This window comes from Pantherophis guttatus, chromosome 14, assembly GCF_059756535.1.
Source record: "Pantherophis guttatus breed Tessera chromosome 14, ASM5975653v1, whole genome shotgun sequence".
NCBI classification, from domain to species: domain Eukaryota; kingdom Metazoa; phylum Chordata; class Lepidosauria; order Squamata; family Colubridae; genus Pantherophis; species Pantherophis guttatus.
Genome location: NC_142076.1, coordinates 2839642 through 2857578, shown reverse-complemented (window position 1 = coordinate 2857578; position 17937 = coordinate 2839642). Strand labels below are relative to the sequence as shown.

General features: G+C 46.8%; 1 protein-coding gene across 3 annotated transcripts in view; it reads left to right on the top strand.

Annotated features, from left to right (window-relative positions):
• Positions 1-17937, top strand: part of PKD1 (polycystin 1, transient receptor potential channel interacting) — a 204593-nt gene that overhangs the window by 67755 nt on the left and 118901 nt on the right. For 2 of the 3 annotated variants that reach the window (XM_087878425.1, XM_087878423.1), the window contains exons 5-10: positions 1401-2069; positions 2999-3182; positions 8755-8972; positions 10908-11026; positions 11108-11234; positions 14769-15040. In XM_087878425.1, the coding sequence (XP_087734551.1) occupies positions 1401-2069; positions 2999-3182; positions 8755-8972; positions 10908-11026; positions 11108-11234; positions 14769-15040 (1589 nt within the window). The remainder of the gene's footprint in view (positions 1-1400; positions 2070-2998; positions 3183-8754; positions 8973-10907; positions 11027-11107; positions 11235-14768; positions 15041-17937) is intronic. The other variant, XM_087878424.1, reaches the window with a different exon arrangement.

Genomic DNA, 17937 nt, shown 5'->3' with positions numbered 1-17937 from the left:
CTTCCCTCCCCCGATCCTGGTCTGGTCTGCTTCTTAGAGGTTGGTGTGTCTGGCTTGGCTCAACTATACACTGCAAAATGTGACAAGTTCTTGTAGAGCAGGGTGTCAAACTCAATTTCATCAGGGCTGTGGTTGACTCAGGGGGCTGGGCGGGCATGGCCAACTGGGCGGGTGTGATCAACTGGGTGGGCGTGGCCATCTTGATGCCACTCACTGGGTGTGGCCAACTGGGTGGGGGTGGCCAGCTTGACGCCACTCCACAAAGTGCTGGCATGTTTCCTCTTTGCATTGGGTAGACTGGGCTCAAGCCATGCGGGCCGGCCCCTTATATTTTCCAGGATGGCTCCGTGGGCTGGATCTGACTATATTGTGGGCTGAATCTGGCCCGCGGGCCTTGTGTTTGACACCCGTGTTGTTGAGAGTGTGGAGGGTGATCTTGACAGAAGTCTACAAGGATCACTATCTAGGCAAAGGAGGATGAAACTCTCTTTTTAAGTCCAGAGGAACAAGAAGCAGTTCAGGTGAATCTCTCCCTGATTCACAGGTACCCTAAAGGTGTTTTTTTTTCCAAAAGGCAACTGGACTTTCTTAGTTTTTTCTTTGAAAACAACAACAACAACCAAACAAGAAAGGTTTCCTTTTGGAAAAAAAGCACCTTTGGGACAAGCATGACCTGGGTGGTTGAGAGTCTCCATAGATTGATTCACAGGGAGTATAAGAACAGGGAGGAGGTAGAGACCTGAGTCACATTTATTTATTTAGCGTATGGCAAATACATGGACTTATAGTAGTTCAAATGTTAATGTCCAGTCCACCCAGCCATTCAAGGACAGGGTGATCTATGTTGAAAAAATCTGACATTGGGCTGGTGTAAGCTCTTGATGGACATTCGGACACAATGTGGTGGATATTTTGTCGAGGAGCACCACAATCACACTGAGGGGTAGAGACAAAACCCCATTTAAACAATGAGTCCTGGCAGACACCACGTTGGGTACGGATCCTGTTCAGAGTTGACCAATGCTGGCGAGGAAGGTCAAAACCTGGCACCTTTTGTGTAGGGTCATCTACGCAACTGCCTGTATCTCGGCGTCTGAGTGTACCTGAGTCACAATAACACAATAATAACATCAGATTGATTGTGTTACAGCCAATCTCAGTGAAATGAGTCTTAGCCTTTTGGTGGAGTTCCCTGGTCTGGTCGACTAGTGGGGTTGACTATTCCTAGCCTAGGGAACCTCCCTCCACTTCACCCAAGCAGGATCCTCTCTCTCGGGTTGCATGGCCCAGAGTTACGGGGTCTGTAGAGAGCATCCCCAGGTGGGGGTGGGTGGGGGTAAGATGGCAGGTGTTGGACTGGCTCCCTGACCTGGCTGTGCTTCTGTTGCTTCTCCTTCCAGGAGCCAATTACGTCGCCTGCCTGCCGGACAACAGCACAGGCGGAGCTGAGTCTGTCATCCGATTCACTTCCCGTTTGCCACAGAACCTGACGGAGGAGATGTGCAGCGCACTTTGCTATGCCGACGGGCAAGACTATGGGGGCTTCAGTGAGGAAGCTGACTGCTTTTGTGGCTTTGCCCTGGAGCCCAACGTTTCCTCTGGCTGTTTGCCGTTCTGTGCCAGGCCCCTGGCTGGACCCCTCTGTGGGGGCCCAACGCTGCTTTCCAGGGTCTTTCCGGCTGTGCTGCCCATGTCCTTGGAGGGCCCGGGGACTCTGTGTGGTGTTTACCAAGAGGTGCCTTTCCTTCTCCACCTTCCGGTTGCTGTGGGCACCATTCAGTGGGACTTTGGAGATGAAACGGGGCTTTTCAATACCACCAAGACCACCGTCCTTCAGGTCTACACGTTGCCAGGACTCTTCAACATCACAGCCACTGTTTTCGTCGGCAACCGGTTTGTCTCGTCGCAGACCGAAATCGAGGTGCTGGCCTCCCCTGAGGAAATGGCGCTTCAGTGTCCCTCTTTGGTGAAGACCAATGAAAGTTTACAGTTACATATAAGGAATCGTGGAGGAACCGGCCTCTCGGTGGCCTATAACATCACTATCCAGGACCAGGAGCCCGGAAGAGGTGAGGAGTGAGTGAGCCACGCTGAAGCTTTGAATGGGCCCTAACCGTCTTCATTCTGAACTGATCTGAACGAAGAATTCTGCCAACTGGATTTACGCGGGCAATGTTACTCTTCCTTCTGAATCTCCCCCTTGGGGCAGGTTCTCATAGATGTGGAGGGCATTGCCATAAGCCATCCTTCCCCAGCCTCGAATCTTCAAGAACCATGATTCGTGGAGAATTCTTCTTGAAGATCTTCTCATCGTTAGGGAAAAATGAGCCTGAAAGATAAAGTGACTTGTTCCTAACCTCTAATTTTCCTTCCACAATCAAAAGAAATCAAATTGAAAGTATCTTAGGGTACAAGAGACAACTTCTAGTTTAGAGCTACCAAGCCTTGAAAAGTCTTATCAGCATTTTGCTGTATGTGTTGCTTTGATCTGATTTCTGCCTTCGGCTTGAGATGGAGGCTGTTGTGAGGTCCTATTATCCACAGCGGTAAGCAAGCCATCTCAGGGAGAAAGAGGATCTATGAAAATGCCCAAGACCGGGTAGCATGAGCCTCTTTAAAGTTGCAACCCTCTGCCCTTCCAGGTTTGTAGGCTCAGGATTTCACCAGTGCTAAGTATTCTGGGCGAATGAGGACTTAAGGGCCTGTCGTATCTCTGGTACAGCTTAAACCCTGAGTTTATGAAAAGAGAGGTTGACGCATCTGCTTCTCAGTATTTGAAACTCTCTATCTTTCCTGGAATGTTTTTGACCTTGCACGGATCAAAAGAGGATGGAAAAGGAGACATGGCTTTATAGAGGAAGCTTTGAGGTTTAGACAAAATTGGTGTTTCTCCCAGATCATCAATGGACTGGTAGTTTCAAGGAGCCAGAAACTGTCTCTTCTGTGCACAGTCCAAAAGCTCACTCATGCCTTTTTTTTTTTTTTTTTTGCTGTGCAGTGGTCCTTCCTGGTTGCCCCTCGGACAGCGTGGTCTTCCCTGGGAACAGCCACTGCTATTGGCTTGGAGCAGAAAAAGCAGAATGGCTGGAGGCCCAGAGGCTTTGCCAAGAGCACGGCAGTGGAAGTCTGGCCTTTGTCAGCAGCCCCGAAATCCAGAACTTCTTGGTGTCCAGTGTCACCAGGTAAGTTAGTAAAAACAGGGCCTGTCCAATTCATTGTTTTTCAACTCTAGCGACGTTAAGACTTGTGGATTTCAACTCCCAGAATTCCTCAGCCAGCATGGATGGCTGGAGAATTCTGGGAGTTGAAGTCCACAAGTCTTAAAGCTGCTAGGGTTGAGAAACGCTGCAGTTGCTGGAAATAACATGACCATTGGTTGGTAAGATATATGGTTTGGTTTCGGATGGTATCCTTTGGCATGCCTGAGCAGGAGTAGGACTAGAAGACCTCCAAGGTCCCTTCCAACTCTGTTATTCTGTTATTCTTGATTAAAGGATGATACTGGAATTTAAGCATTTTTGCTGATGGATATATAGAGGAGTGATTGTTAAGATGGGAATATTCCGATCTTCTGTTGCCAGTTCTTTACCTAACTTCCTCCTCATTTTGCTGGGACAGAGAAGGTTGAAGACAAACAACAGGGCTGGGAGAGATTTGTGTTAAGAATTGACAAGGATGGATGAAGCTACCCCTCTTCTCCTATGAATACATCATAGACGTTTCTTCTAAACCAATGTTCATGTGAGAGAACCAGGGATCGGTCAGTCTATCATTAAGGATGGTCCACTCTCCACAATTTAGGAGTATCTGCAAAGGATGTTCCAAAGTAGGTGGAGGAGGCATGAAAGAAAATAAAGTTAACTTTATGCCATTTTTACTTAGGTCATCTAAATACAGTGATTAGTCTCCAGTCATGTATATAATTTTTTCCCTAGATACATTATAATGAAGAATGAAATTATTAAGATTATTAAATGCCCAAATTTTGGGAGGTTCCTTGGGACCAGAACAAGACTTTTGAGGCACATATGTTTGTAGGGCCTTGGAGTTCAGACCTCTGGATTGTTTGGAGGGCCCAGTCCTGGAAGGGACTTTGGAAGTCTTCTAGTCCAACCCCTCATCCAAGGCTGGAGACCTTATTCCACCCCAGACAAATGACTGTCCAACCTTTTCTTGAAAAGTTGTTCCTTTGACCTTCTATTTGCTGTTTCTTGTTTGCTCACCGGCTGCAGAACCATCCCCAATCCTCAGGGATGTTGTGGTACTCTCTTCCCTGCATCCATTTTGTTTTGGGGAGTCACCCTGTGAGGTAAACATGGTGGAGCATTGCTCTCAGCCCAATTCAGTGAGGGGAGACGAATGAGGGAAACGTGGGAAAGCAACACCAGGGAAATCTGTTTCCCATTACCCCGTGTGACTGCCAAGGACCCCCACACACCACACACCACACACCCACCCACACACACACACACACACACACACACACACACAATCACAGATTGTGGTTGCTTGATGACTCCCTGATCTACCTACATTTTCTTTTCTTGAAGCAACTGCCGGGGAGGGGGGGGGAGGAGAGAGAGAGCTGGATCGGTTGCTGCTGGGGACCTTGAGATGGATGGTGGATGATGTGAGGTGGGCTATTCAGGCAAAGCGTCTTCTCCTCTCTTTGGGGTCTGGTGCCAGGGGGGCAGTGGTGGGTGGGCCTGGCGCTGCTTTTCTGCAGTGAGATCACGGCTGAATGAGAAGCAGGAACACCTCGGGGCCTCTTTGGGGATGGCAGCAAGCGAGATGGCTGTTTCAAGACCAGTCTCTGGGTGAGCAGTGCCAGTAGCGGAGGAGCAAAAGCTCATGGTTGCTTATCCTTTAGGCGTATTTTTGTAACTCGAGAAAAAAGAGGAGGAGGAGGAGAAGCCTGCCGGATTGCCCGAGCAAGTTATTTTTGTCTATTTTTGTCGTGGCTTTCTTGCTGTGAAAGCTCTTTCTGAGATGACTTCATTACTGTGGCTGGCAAAGCATCTCCGTGGTGGAGAAACCATTGATTATCTCTGGAAGTTAAGCCCGCCATCCTGTTTGCACATGACTTAAACGGGCTGAGCGGAGGGCGGGAATCTGGCAAGGTGTGAATTTGAAACCACTTTTTTATTTTTAAAAAAATAAGAGGAGGAAAAGTAGAGCTTTTCAGCCTGTTTGGCTGCATGGCCTTGCTCCTCCAGCACATTTAATTCAAGTCAGTTATGAATCCCAAACAGCCCGTTTTTCCCCCAAAAAGCCATAAATGGCAGGGCCACATGTCTGTGCCAGGGGCAGCCGGTGTGGCTTGGCCCTTGACAACCGATCCATGTTGGTTCTTTGAACGGGATAACCATGAGCCCACTGGCTCCATTGGGATTTCCCATAATGTGGCAGATGGGTCAGAGTTGGTGCCCGGCCCTGGGTTAAACCACTTCTTTTGGGGATCCACTCATGGAAGCAGCTCACCTATTGTTGTGATTTAGGCTTCCTGAGTCATTAAAACACACGAGTAGTCCCAAAAAACTCTTTTATTGCAACAACTGTGAATTACGTTCATTCACAGCTGAGTCCCAATTAGTTGCAAATGGGAGAAGTCCTTCGGGATAATCACCAACCTTTATCTCCCTTGACACTGCCAAACACCTATTTGGCAAAGCCACACGGATTCCAGAATCAAACAGAGATGCCGACTGGGAACAGAATTAACAAGGTTGGGCCCACGTGCCTTTGTTCCTCTTTTAAGCCTTATGGGAGGGGCCAATCATCTCCAGGCCTTACTCCTGAGTCATCCCTTTCGTTTTAACTGTTCTTGCCTTCTGGCAGCTCTGCGCATGCGCGCACTAGGAGCAGGCTTCTCCTGTTCCTCTGCCTCTCTGATGTCCGACTCCTGAGGCTCCGTAGTCTGTGCATAACTCCTACATGGCCCTGGCCCCATTGCTACCTCCGATGCAGAGCCCTTGTCCGAGCCTTCCCCAAACTCCAGGACTGGCCTCTGTTCCTCTCCAGCCTCCTCCACTGTCCGACTCCACTGCCAGCTCCACAGGCTGCTGGCGGACCACACCTGTCAAGCAACCTTCTCTTAAGCCGACCCATCAGCCTTTTTGCCCCCGAGCGTGTCTGTTCAGTTGGTTACCAAAAAGAGATCCCAGCAGGCCATCCCAAAGGTGCTTTTCAAAAGGCAGCTTGGATTTTGTTTTTCTCTGAAGACATTTCGCTTCTCCCCCAAGGAGCTTCTTCCGTTCAGAACTGAAGGGAGGAAAACCAAAGCCCACTTGCCTTTTGAAAAAGCACCTTTGGGACAGCCATGACCTGGATGACTGAGGAGCTCCATAGGCAGCTCCTTCTCCCTCTGGCAGGCTGCTTTGCCCTGAGCTCCACCCCAGTTACAGCCTGAAAGACGGGGGGCTGCAGCCTGTGTTCTTGAGGCGGGCAAAGCCTTGGTGGGGGTGGGGCTGAGGATGTGCCGAATGCCAGCAAGAAAGACGCAGGAGCCACAGCAGAAGAGACAATGACACAAAGTATGCACCTGTGTCTGACTGGGCAGGAAATGTCCACTTTGTTAGAGAGGGGGAGTAATTTTGTAAGTTTTGGGAGAGGCTGCTGGTTGCAGGGGAGAGGAAAGCAGAATGAAGCCCACTCTAGTGATGGGTGGGTTAGAAGTGGGATTGAACGGGGAAGTCTTTTCCTGCAGCCCTTTTGCAACAGGGTCCCCAACGTGGTGTCCTGGAGCCCAGAAGCCTGCCCGGTCAGGCTGCCCTGTTGTTTTCAGAGGCTGCTTTGAGAACCTTGTGCAAGTCGCTTAGCAGAGGGCACGAGTGTCGTTCTTAAAGGATTCCAGAGAGGGGTAAATGTCTTCACATGAGGAGGAACATTATGTCAACCAGATGTGCCCAGAGTGCTTGAGAAAATGCTGGGCTTTGAAGTTGGGTTTCCCAGGGAGGGGCTGTTCCTCCCATCCCCCACCCCCCCAAACCAGCCAGCAAGTTCCTGCATCTGCAGGCTGAGGAGGAGATGTGCAGAGTGGGGTTGACGTCTTCATGGCTGTGGGCAGGGCTGAGTTGGGGGTTTCCATGCATTTCTACCTCTGGGGGTGGCAGAGCGCTCATTGCCCTCTCTCTTCTGCCCCTTGATGAGTGGGAGCTTGGGTGGCTTAGTTCTGATTTAAAGCCCAGCCCCCCCACCCCCATCCTTGAAGCCTTGTCAGAGGAAAGAATATCACTGTAGCCCGGAAAGGGCCTGTGGCCAGATGCCAGGGTGGTTTCCCTGGGAAAGGAATTCCAAGCATGGGGTGCCACTCCCAAGGAGAGATGGCCTTTGGTCAGCAGAGAGGTTGGGGGGGGCTTGGAAGAGGGTGTCTGGGGATGCTTGCAAAGCCCCAGAAAGGATCATGGGGAAGGGGGGGGGCAAAGAGATAGAAAGACAAAACTGATCTTTGAATGCAGGTGTGGCTATTTGAAAACTGGCCAGGTTGAGCCCAGAGGGATCCAGTGCCCAATGTAAGCTGCAACTCTGCTGGTAATTAATTGAAGTTTCTGGGAAGGCAGCTCCCCCCCCGCCCCCCGCCCCCAACCATCCATGCAGCCTCCTTTGGATGTTGCCAGGACACTCAGAAGCTCCTGCTTAGGCAGGCTGCTTCAAACAAAGGCTTCCTCGCGAGGAAAGAGGAAGGAGGGGCATTCATTGGGAGTTTCCCCAAAGGTTGGGGCTGGACACTGAATAGCAATATCAATAGACTTATATACCACCTCATAGCATTTTACAGTACTCTCTGAGCAGGTTACATTGCCCCCAACAATCTGGGTCCTCATTTTACCAACCTGAGAAGGATGGAAGGCTGAATCAACCTCAAGCTGGTCAGGCTCGAACTACAGGCTTGCGTGCAGAGTCTGCCTGCAAGGCTGCATTCCGATCTCTGTGCCACCAGGGTGATGCCAGGAGGGACAGCTGGCCCAAAGCTGCAGGATCCCAGTATACTCAAACCTTTGGTGTGATCCCTTGGAGTTGTTCCAGAAGTTGTAATTTTCAGTGGATTGACTGGGAAATGGTTAGTCGGGGGTGTAAACCCAGCCAGTGCCAAAAACTAGGGCGGGGTCATGGGGAAGGTGGATTAGGACCTGGGAGACCAGGTTCTGCTCTCTGGTCACCCAGCCTACCTTACTGGGTCACTGTGGAAGAGAGATTCTATGCATGCCACCTTGAGCTCCTGTACAAGAAGGCAGAGATAAGTCAAACAAATGAATCAATACAAATCATCTGCTTTAATCAAAGCATTTGTCGTAGCCTCAAGGGCCCTACACACTCTTGACTCAATCCTTCTCTTAATGGTCTCGTTTCTTACAGCTCTGTTTTCTTTCATGTGGGACTTCGATCCTGTAGCTCAGGGGTGTCCAAACGTGGCAACTTTTAAGATTTGTGGACACCAGGAATTCTGTGGTGACCAGAAGTCTGAAAAGTTGCCAATTTGGACACCCCCTGTTGTAGCCATAGCTGCCATCCTGCCTTTTTTGACCCTGCCTCCCTGCAACCTAAGCCCTTGCATCCCTTTGTGCTGCATACGCTCAGCCTGCCTTCATTGTGAGAAAGGGAAGGCCAGTTCCTCCTGGAGAAGTCCAGCTGCTTCCATCTCCTGGCACATGTTCCTGAAGGCTCTTCTGGAACAGACCGTCAGCCAGGCTGTCCCGGGCAGGGCATGTCATGCTGATGTCTCCCTGATCCATCCTGGGCTTTCTCTCCCCAAAGGAGCCTGGATGTCTGGATCGGGTTTAATGACGTGGCAAGCCCCAGCCCTTTGCCACAAGGTGAGGAAGGCTTCGATCTGCAGAGCTGCCAGAACTGGCTCCCAGGCGAGCCCCATCCCTCCAACGCCGACCACTGTGTCCGGATGGGTCCTGCTGGGCAGTGCAACACCGATCTCTGTACGGCCAAGCACAGCTACGTGTGCGAGCACAAGCCACAAGGTGGGTTTTATTCCGGGGTCCTTGGGCACCACTGGGCTGCACAGCGTCTTGTCTCCAAAAAGCTACGCCAGGAGCAAGGGTCTATGACAATTCGCCACGACCAGCTTGCCACGGCCATCTCACCACAGGATAACTCATTGCTGGACAAGAGTTACACTAATACCAAAGAAAGGGTGGATTAGAATCATTAAAGAAAGGATGCAAAAGGAGGGACAGGGACAGAATGAAATGTGAATGGCAAAAATTTTAAATAATTAAATATAATTGTTAAATTGTCCCGCAGCAAGTTGTCCGTGGTGAGTTGGCCTGCAGTGAGTTGGCCATAATGAATTGGCCATGATGAGTTGGCAATGATCAGTTGGCCATGATGAGTTGGCCATGATGAGTTGGCTGCAGCAAGTTGTCCCTGGCAAGTTGTCCCATTCCCCAGGAGTGATGCACCAGCCTTCCTGGGTCAATGGGATCAGAGGAGAATTCCAAGACTTTGGAGTGTCCTTTTGGGCCCTCTGACTCTGTAGACTTCCCTAGGGAGAAACTCCCTAGGCTTTACAGTAGGCAGGAGCGAGTTTCTCGTGGCTGGGGCTGTTTTGGCCCTCTGGACATGGTCAGGGACACCATTAGATGAGTTCTACCAAGTCTTGGACTGTGGGGAGGTTAAGGGTTTCAAAGGTCAAAATGATGCAGGTATGTTTCATCCTACCCCACCAATGGAAGATTGTTCCTAGTGGTTTGAGGGCGATGAAATGGGTGCTGAAAGCCTCTGCTTATTCCAGGCTCCTCCAAACTAGGCAACTTTACGACTTGTGGACTTCAGCTCCCATAATTCCATATGGCTGAAGTTCCTGGGAAGGCAGCCTAAAGCCTCCTGGTTTACACCAACCACTTCTATTAGACAGACCTAGGGATGACATTATTCTTGCCCAAGTGATAAAAAGGACGCAGTCTGCCTCATAGATTGACCATGCCTGACCTAGAAGGAAGTTGAGCAGGTTTGATTTCTTTCATGCCTGGTAGGGAAGGTGGGTGGGTGGCATTATGTAATGAAGCAGAAAAAGGAAAGAAATATACGGTAGAAAATGAGGGAGGAGAGAGAACCAACGAGCCAATTATTTGAAGCAAGATATACTTTCTGAGGAAAGCCTATGTCCTTTTTATGCTGCTGCTTCCCCAAGCGCTTACCGTATTTTTCAGAGTATAAGACGCACCGGAGTATAAGACACAGCTTAGTTTTTGGGGAGGAAAATGGGGGGAAAATATCTGCCTACCAGGTATTCATCTGGCTAGCGTCCTTAGTCTGGTCAACTTCAGCACATTATTTTGCTGGTTTTTTATCCCCTGCTTGGGGATAAAAAAGAGCTTCTAAGGCACAGCTGAGAAGAAACAGCAATGAGAAAAGCAGGCAAAGCACAGTGGAGATCGCTTCACTCGGCTAGCGCCTAATTAGGGCTGAAAAAAGCTTCTAAAGAACAGCTGAGAGTTGGAGCAAAGCATGGAGATTGCTTCACTCGCTAGCGCCTTGTTAAAGCACAGTGGAGAGTCGAGGGAGCAGGCAAAGCTGAGAAGATCACTTCACTCGTTAGCGCCTCGTTAGGGCTGAAAAAAAGCTTTGAAAAAGCTACATTCGGAGTATAAGATGCACCCAAATTTTCAGCCTCTTTTAGGGGGGAAAAAGTGCATCTTATACTCCGAAAAATACGGTATGTGAAAGTTAATTAATTAATTAATTAATTAAATTTATATGCCGCCCCTCTCCGAAGACTCAGGGCGGCTAAGTTTTATTTGGAGCAGAGAAAAAACTCCAAAACAAAGCAAAATTCTGTGAAAATTTCTCAGATTTCAGGATTTGGGAGACCTCTATTTAGAACATCATTTCCAATATGAAAAAGAGACAAATGTTGCTCCCCTTCACCCTGTTTTCCCCTTTGCTCCTTCCAGTAGAGATTCTTCTAAATGCTGAGCGCTTTCAACTGGGATCTCTTGCGTTCGACACCTATGTGGCCACCAGGAGCCTGACGGAAAGAGAAGAGCCTTCTGCCCCATCAGGGCCAGTAGAGGTGAGGGTCGCTTGCAGCCTCCTTTGGGCAGAGATCGCTCACGAGAGATCTTGGTGAAATCTTGGCCCTTCTGTTTTCCAGACTCTGGTGTTTCCCAGCTTGGCATTTCAACAGGAGGGCTTTTTAGTAGCCTTGGAGCTGGTGACCCAGAAATTACAGCAGCCGGCCCATATCCGGTTTCAAGTACACCGTCCAGCCCAACCAAAAGGTGAGAGAGCCTTAAGTTGATCAGACATTCTAGATGATAGTGATCCAGGTGTCTCTGATCTCATTGGCCAACTGTTCTTACTTTCAACTAAAACTTAGTTGTCCTTCAACCAAGGCCTATGACAGGGGTGTCAAACTCAAGGCCAGATCCAGCTTGCGGGGTGCTTAGATCTGGCCCGCAGAGCTGCCCTGGAAACAGCGGTGCCTCTGCAAGCAAAAACAGAGCTTGGGAGGGCTGCCCTCCTGAGCTCCGTTTTTTCTGGCAGAGGCCTGCAGCAGTGGTGGGTTGCCCCTGGTTCGGACCGGTTTGCAAGAACCGGTAATAAAACTGACGGGAGGCCCCACCCACCGCCCCAGATGTCATCATCGGCAATCTGTGCATGCCATTGCGAACCGGTAGTAAAGGTAAGTAGAACCCACCCCTGGGCTGCAGGAGGCCGTCACAGCCAAAAACAGATCTCGGGAGCCCATTTTTGCTGGCAGAGCGCTCAGGCCACCACAGGCACCCTGATACGAATGACATTGAGCTGCTCCCCCACCCACCCCCAGCTCAAACACAACCCTGATGCGGCCCTCAATGAAATCAAGTTTGACATCCCTAGCCTATGAGATCTTTCCCTGCCCTCTGGAGCAATTGGAAAACAGCCTTTCATCCTTAAGTAGCTGTCCTCTGGGTATTTGAAGATTCCTCTCCCTCTCTGGTTCCTCTAGAGGAACCCTTTAGGGGCACCTGTTGTGAATGTTCCTGGTGTCAGGCACTCTAGCTTGAGCATCCTCCTGCAGTGGCATTAAATCCTGATGCAGTTGCTCTACATATCAGACAACGGACTCTTGGCATCAGCCTTTGACAGTGTGATGCAGCTGCTAAGAAAGCAAATGCTATCTTGAGGTGCATTAATAGGAGCAGAAAGTCCAAATCGTGGAAAAGTCATAGTTCCAACTTTTGGGGCGTCATGATCAGTTTGGGGCACCTCAGTTCAGAAAGAAGAGGGACAAACTGGAGTGGGTTCTAAGGGAGAGTGAAGGAGTAAAGGACTTTTAGAGAGTAAAGGACCTGGAAACCAAGCACCATGAAGAAGGACTAGAGAATTTAGCCTCCAGAAAAATTGACTGGGGCAAGTAGAATAGGAGTCTCAAATACCTGAAGAGTTGTCAAATAGAAGTGGGAGTGGACTTGTTTTTTGTTGCTCCTGAGGGCTACAAAGAAAGATACAAGATCTATGAACTGTCAGATGGTGGAACTGGGGGGCTTGAAGTGAAGTGAAATGAAGTGGGGATGAGTTCTCCTTTCTTGCTGGACTTTAGCGGCTGGAGAGCAGGGATCCTGTGCTGAGCAGGAGGTTGGCCTAGGTCAGGGGTCGGCAACATTAAACACTCAAAGATCCATTGGGACTTGTTTCCCACAGAAAAGAAAACACTGGGAGCCACAAAACCCTTTTGACATCTAAAATGAAGATAACACTGCATATATCCAATTTCTCGCCACATATTAAGCTTACTGGTAAAACAGTCTCCTCAGCAGTGAAAGCAAATGAATCTGCCCACGTGCCATTAAACGTTCTGCTTTCTTCTGAAACTTTTCTTTTCATGGATTTATCCATGGTTGGCCTACCGGGGGTCGAAAAGCTCAATAAATCGTGTGCCAGCAGGTGTCGCATATTGGCGGTTGTGAGGTATATTTTGAGCGACAGACAGCCGCAGCAGAGGGGTGAAAGAGCCACATGCGGCTCCAGAGCCACAGGTTGCTGACCCCTGGCCTCCAAGGTCTATGATTCTGTGACCGAGAAGTGGTTGTTATCTATTCTATTCTTTTTTCTACTTTATTTTCTGTTCTTCCTTTTTGGATTGTTGATTTGTTTTTAAGCTGCAATCATTTTATATGTTTTTTAATCAGTATAAACTATTGAAAGTCTGGGTAAACTATACTGCCATATAACTGCAGTTGAGAAAGAATGATCAATATGCAAAAGCCCCACTTTGAACATGGCATGCAAACTACCTAAAAACCCTCTCCATTGCTATTCGTCTTTCTGCAACCTCATTTTCATACGGAGAAAGAGAGAGGCTGAAAAGAAAGAAAGAAAGAAAGAAAGAAAGAAAGAAAGAAAGAAAGAAAGAAAGAAAGAAAGAAAGAAAGAAAGAAAGAAAGAAGGTTTATTCCATTTGCAGGGTGTTTCCAGAGAGAAAAATGTTATAGGAGAGAGTAGAATGACTGTTTCCAGCTTAGAATGGCTCAGTCCAAGAACATTTCTGTAAAATACTGAGATAGCAAAGTAAGAACTAGGGCGCTAATGGCATTTTAAAGTATCATTAAAACTAGGCAGATAAAAGCCGTGGTGTGTTTAACATCAATAATTTATGAAATTTGATTTCACACTGAGATGGGGAACTCTGTTAACTTAAGAAAAATAGAGAGATGGATTAGAAAATTAAAGACAAGTGTTGGGGAGAAAACCTGGTAGGGGAAATTGTGAGTCCTCTTTTGCTAGAGGTCTCCTCTCCTCTGAACTCGTTCCAGAGGTATTCTGATGCTATATGAATCTACAAGCCTTAATTCACAGCGATTTATACAGGTAGTCCTCGACTTACAACCACAATCGAGCCCAAAATTTCTGTTGTTAAGTGAGACATTTGTTAAGTGAGTTTTCCCCCATTTTACGACTTTTCTTGCCACAGTTGTTCAATGAATCACTGCGGTTAATAAGTTAGTAACACAGTTATTAAGTGAATCTGGTTTCGCCATTGACTTTGCTTGACAAAAAGGTCGCAAAAGATGATCACATCACCCTGCAGTGGTCATAAGTATGAACTAGTTAGTGGTGGGTTGCTCCTGGTTCTGTACGGTTCTTTAGAACCAGTAGTAAAAGAGGCGGGAGGCTCCGCCCACCCACCTGGACATCATAAATGATGATCAGTGCATGTGCAGAAGCTTCTACGTGCACCCTCCCGTTGCGAACCAATAGTAAAGATAAGTAGAACCCATCCCTGGAATTAGTGTGCCAAGCGTCTGAAGTTTGATCACATGATCCTGGGGATGCTACAAAGGTGGTAACTGAAAAATGGCCATAAGTCACTTTTTTCATTGCTGTTGTAACTTTGAACGGTCACTAAATGAGCCTCTAAGCCACGGGCTCTCCTTGCTTTGTCGGCTATACCAGGGGAGAGATTATTTTTTTTCCCTCCGGTGGGACCAGTCTATCACTGGAGAAAAAACACTTAATCTCTCACCTAGTATAGCCAACAAAGTGAGGAGAACCCGTGGCTTGGAGGTTAATACATTTACCTAATATGTAAGTAGCCCAGGTTTGAATTCCAGAAGAAGGGTATAGCTAGCTAATGAGTGCTAAATAGCTTGAAATAGATCTATGCTAGTCTCCCTTTATTTCTTTGTTGGTAAAACGTAAATTTAACCCTTTATCCTAGGAGTTTTTAGGGGCCAAGTTAATCTTTTCCTCTGTTTTCGTTTGTCTTTTCCTCTGATCTGGAAGAAACTCAGACAAAAACCAGCCTGTTGTTTGTTCTTCCTTTCCTTCAGGTTGCAACGAGATCACGAACGTCACTGACCTCTTCCTTGTTTCCCAAGAGAATGAGACTTGGACACCAATGGACTGTCCGGTTGGCCTCCAGTGGTGCCACTCGGCCAACTCATGCCAGCCACTAGGAAGCTGCTGCCACCAAGAGCCCTGTGCCAACTCATCAACTCAGGCAGCTGCTGGTGTTCCTCACCCCTGCAAAAATAAATCCTGGAGCGTGGAGCTTAAGACATCACATTTTATATTGCCCCCGGCCCCCTCCACGCGGTACCTTGTAAGTGGAGAGTCCTTGGCAGAATTGATGTGTGATCAGGGTCTGTTTTGTAGATACGGAGTTACGTGAAGCCAGTCTGGAACTGAGATAAAAAGCCAGTAGAACTGTCCAATGCAGTGACAAAGACGGGGGTTATTCAGAAACAGCATGACGCGTGCTTTTCATTCCTGAAATTTTTCATTGCTGATTAGTTGTTAAGATTATTCAGAATTCTTAATAATAGCATTAATAAAAAAAAAAACTAAGGATGGATATTATTCTCAGTTTGTCATCTTGGCTTCAAAGGACAGAAGAGAGCAATGGAAGGGCCCTGAGGCTCATTCAGGGCAAAGGCCACTTCAGCTCAGCGGCAACCAAGGAGTAGCTTATGAGTAGGGTGTGAGTGCAACACTCCAGCTCCTAACTGCACCCCTTATTCTATCCTTGATACGGAAAGAATTGTGCCTTTGAGGTTGTCCTCCAGCATTGCCATTGTAACTAGGGGTCACCTGTAGCCAAACATCCATGGTCTAGCTAAACCTATCCAGCTAAACCTGGATAGATAAACCTAGGTTGGATAAATCTGATATTATCCAACCTAGGAGTTTCATTTTGGTCACCGGATTCCAGAGTTTAAATGGAATGGTGCAGTGCCCTAGAGTTGGAGCTCTCGCCTCACAATCAGGAGGCTATGAGTTCGATCCTAGGCAGAGGCAGGTATTTCTCTCTCTAGGCACACTGAGAATATATCTGCTGAACAAAACTCTGCATTGGCAACAGGAAGGGCATCTGGCCAGTAAACACTTGTCTCCATTCAGTTGCCCAGACTCCACCCCGCAAGGGATTATGGGGTTGTTAAATGAAGACGATTCCAGAGTTTAAATATGTGCTTTTAACTGCCCCGAGCCTTCAGTCAGGTTCATTGGGTGGCACCATTTGGTATTATATGAGAGGAAAGCTGTACATTAGGTTAGTCCTTGCTTAACAGCCCAACAACTGGGACCAGCCCAACTCCACTGCTAAGTGTAGTCGTGGTTAAGTGGGAAATCATTATTCAGTTTCAGCTTCTTCTTTTTGCATAAAGTTTTTTATTTTTTTAACATGTCAAAGTTTCATTTTCAATTAAACAGTGTGTTGTCTGGGTATAAATAGTTTGAAAGATAGTAATAATATTTACAACAATATTCATTACATTGATATTAATTCTATAATAATTAAAATAATAATATTTACATCTCTATTTTAACAAATCTCTCTTATTTCATTAATCTTTTTTTTATATTTCCATGTTTCTAACTTATGTTTTTGTTATCTAACCATTGATAGAATAAATCCCATGTCATAAAATATTCAGTTTGTTCCTTTTCCTTAATTGCAAATGTTAATCTATTCATTTCTTCACATTCTAGTATTTTTTAAATCACATTATCATTTGTAGGGATCTCTTCACTTTTCCATTGTTGTGTAAATACAATTCTGGCTGCAGTTAATATATATAGGATCAAATCCCCCTTATTATAATTATCCAGTAGAATACCCAACAGAAATATTTCTGGTTTTAAAGCAGGAGCCTTGGTAGTATAGTGGTCTAAGGCACCCTGTTATTAAGACCAGCTGCCTGCAATTACTGCAGGTTCGAATCTCGCCAAGGCTCAAGGTTGACTCAGCCTTCCATCCTTTCTAAGGTAGGTAAATTGAGGACCCAGTTGTGGGGGAAATAAGCTGACTTTGTATAAATATACAAAAGAATGAAGGCTATTGCTTAGCGCATTGTAAGCCGCCCTGAGTCTCCGGAGAAGGGCGGCATATAAATCAATTTTTTCCAACCATGTATGTATTTTTGTCCAATATTTTTTTTGCTTTTGGGCATGTCCACCATATATGATAGTACGAACCAGATATCTGATGCATTTCCAGCATTTAACCGACATATCCTTTAAACATCTTTGCCAATCTTGAGGGCGAGAAGTGCCATCTATAAAACATTTTATATAAGTTTTCTTTATATGCAGTTGACATCATTAATTTGTATTTCCTACCCCATAATTTCTGCCATTTATCTAAGTCTATTGTATATCCAAATTTTTAGCCCATACTATTGTTTCCTTCACTTGTTCATCTTTCATTTTAATGCTTAATAGATAACTATACGTTTTCTTTATTAGTTTTTCCTCTGTCCCTGTTAGTATCTGATCTAGTTCTGTTAATTCTTTATAAAAACCATACATTTTAGCATCTTTCTCATATCTAGATTGTATCTGCACTTGTGGCCATCATGCCATATCAATCCCTTAACCTCTCAGTCCCTGTTTAGTTTTGAGCTCCCCTTTTTCATTCAAAATATCTTTGTATCTAGTAGTATTTCCCAGATTAATAACGTTTGGATGGATGAGTGCCTCCCTTGTGGAGAGCCAGACTGGTATTTTCAAATAATGTTGTTCTTTGATTTTTTTCCCATACTAATAATAATGCATTTCTAATATAATGTCTTTGAAAATAACCATGTATTTTGTTTTTCCCATCTTCAGCTTCTATTTGCCTCCTAACCACTCCTCACTTTTTGAAATGCTGGAGGGCTTATTATCTTGTATACATTGAAAGCGATGTGATTGTGTCATTGCTGGGGCTAGGAGCCCAGAATAAAGTGCTCTCTTGAAATCTCTTTCTTCCCAATCTCTTGAGGGTGGGGAGTGATTTCTATTGGCAGTGTTTCATTTGACTGACCCTTCATTCCCTTCCCCACAGACTGGGGAAAGCAGAGAGGAAGGGATTTCAAGAGATTAAGCTGTCTGCTCTTATACACATCTAGAACAATGTGATCTCAGAAAAGGGCCAGGCAAAGGAGACATTGCCTAAAGAAAATGCTTGCATCCCACCCCATCCCCCACTCCCCTGCAGAGCAGAGAGATGGGAGGGAG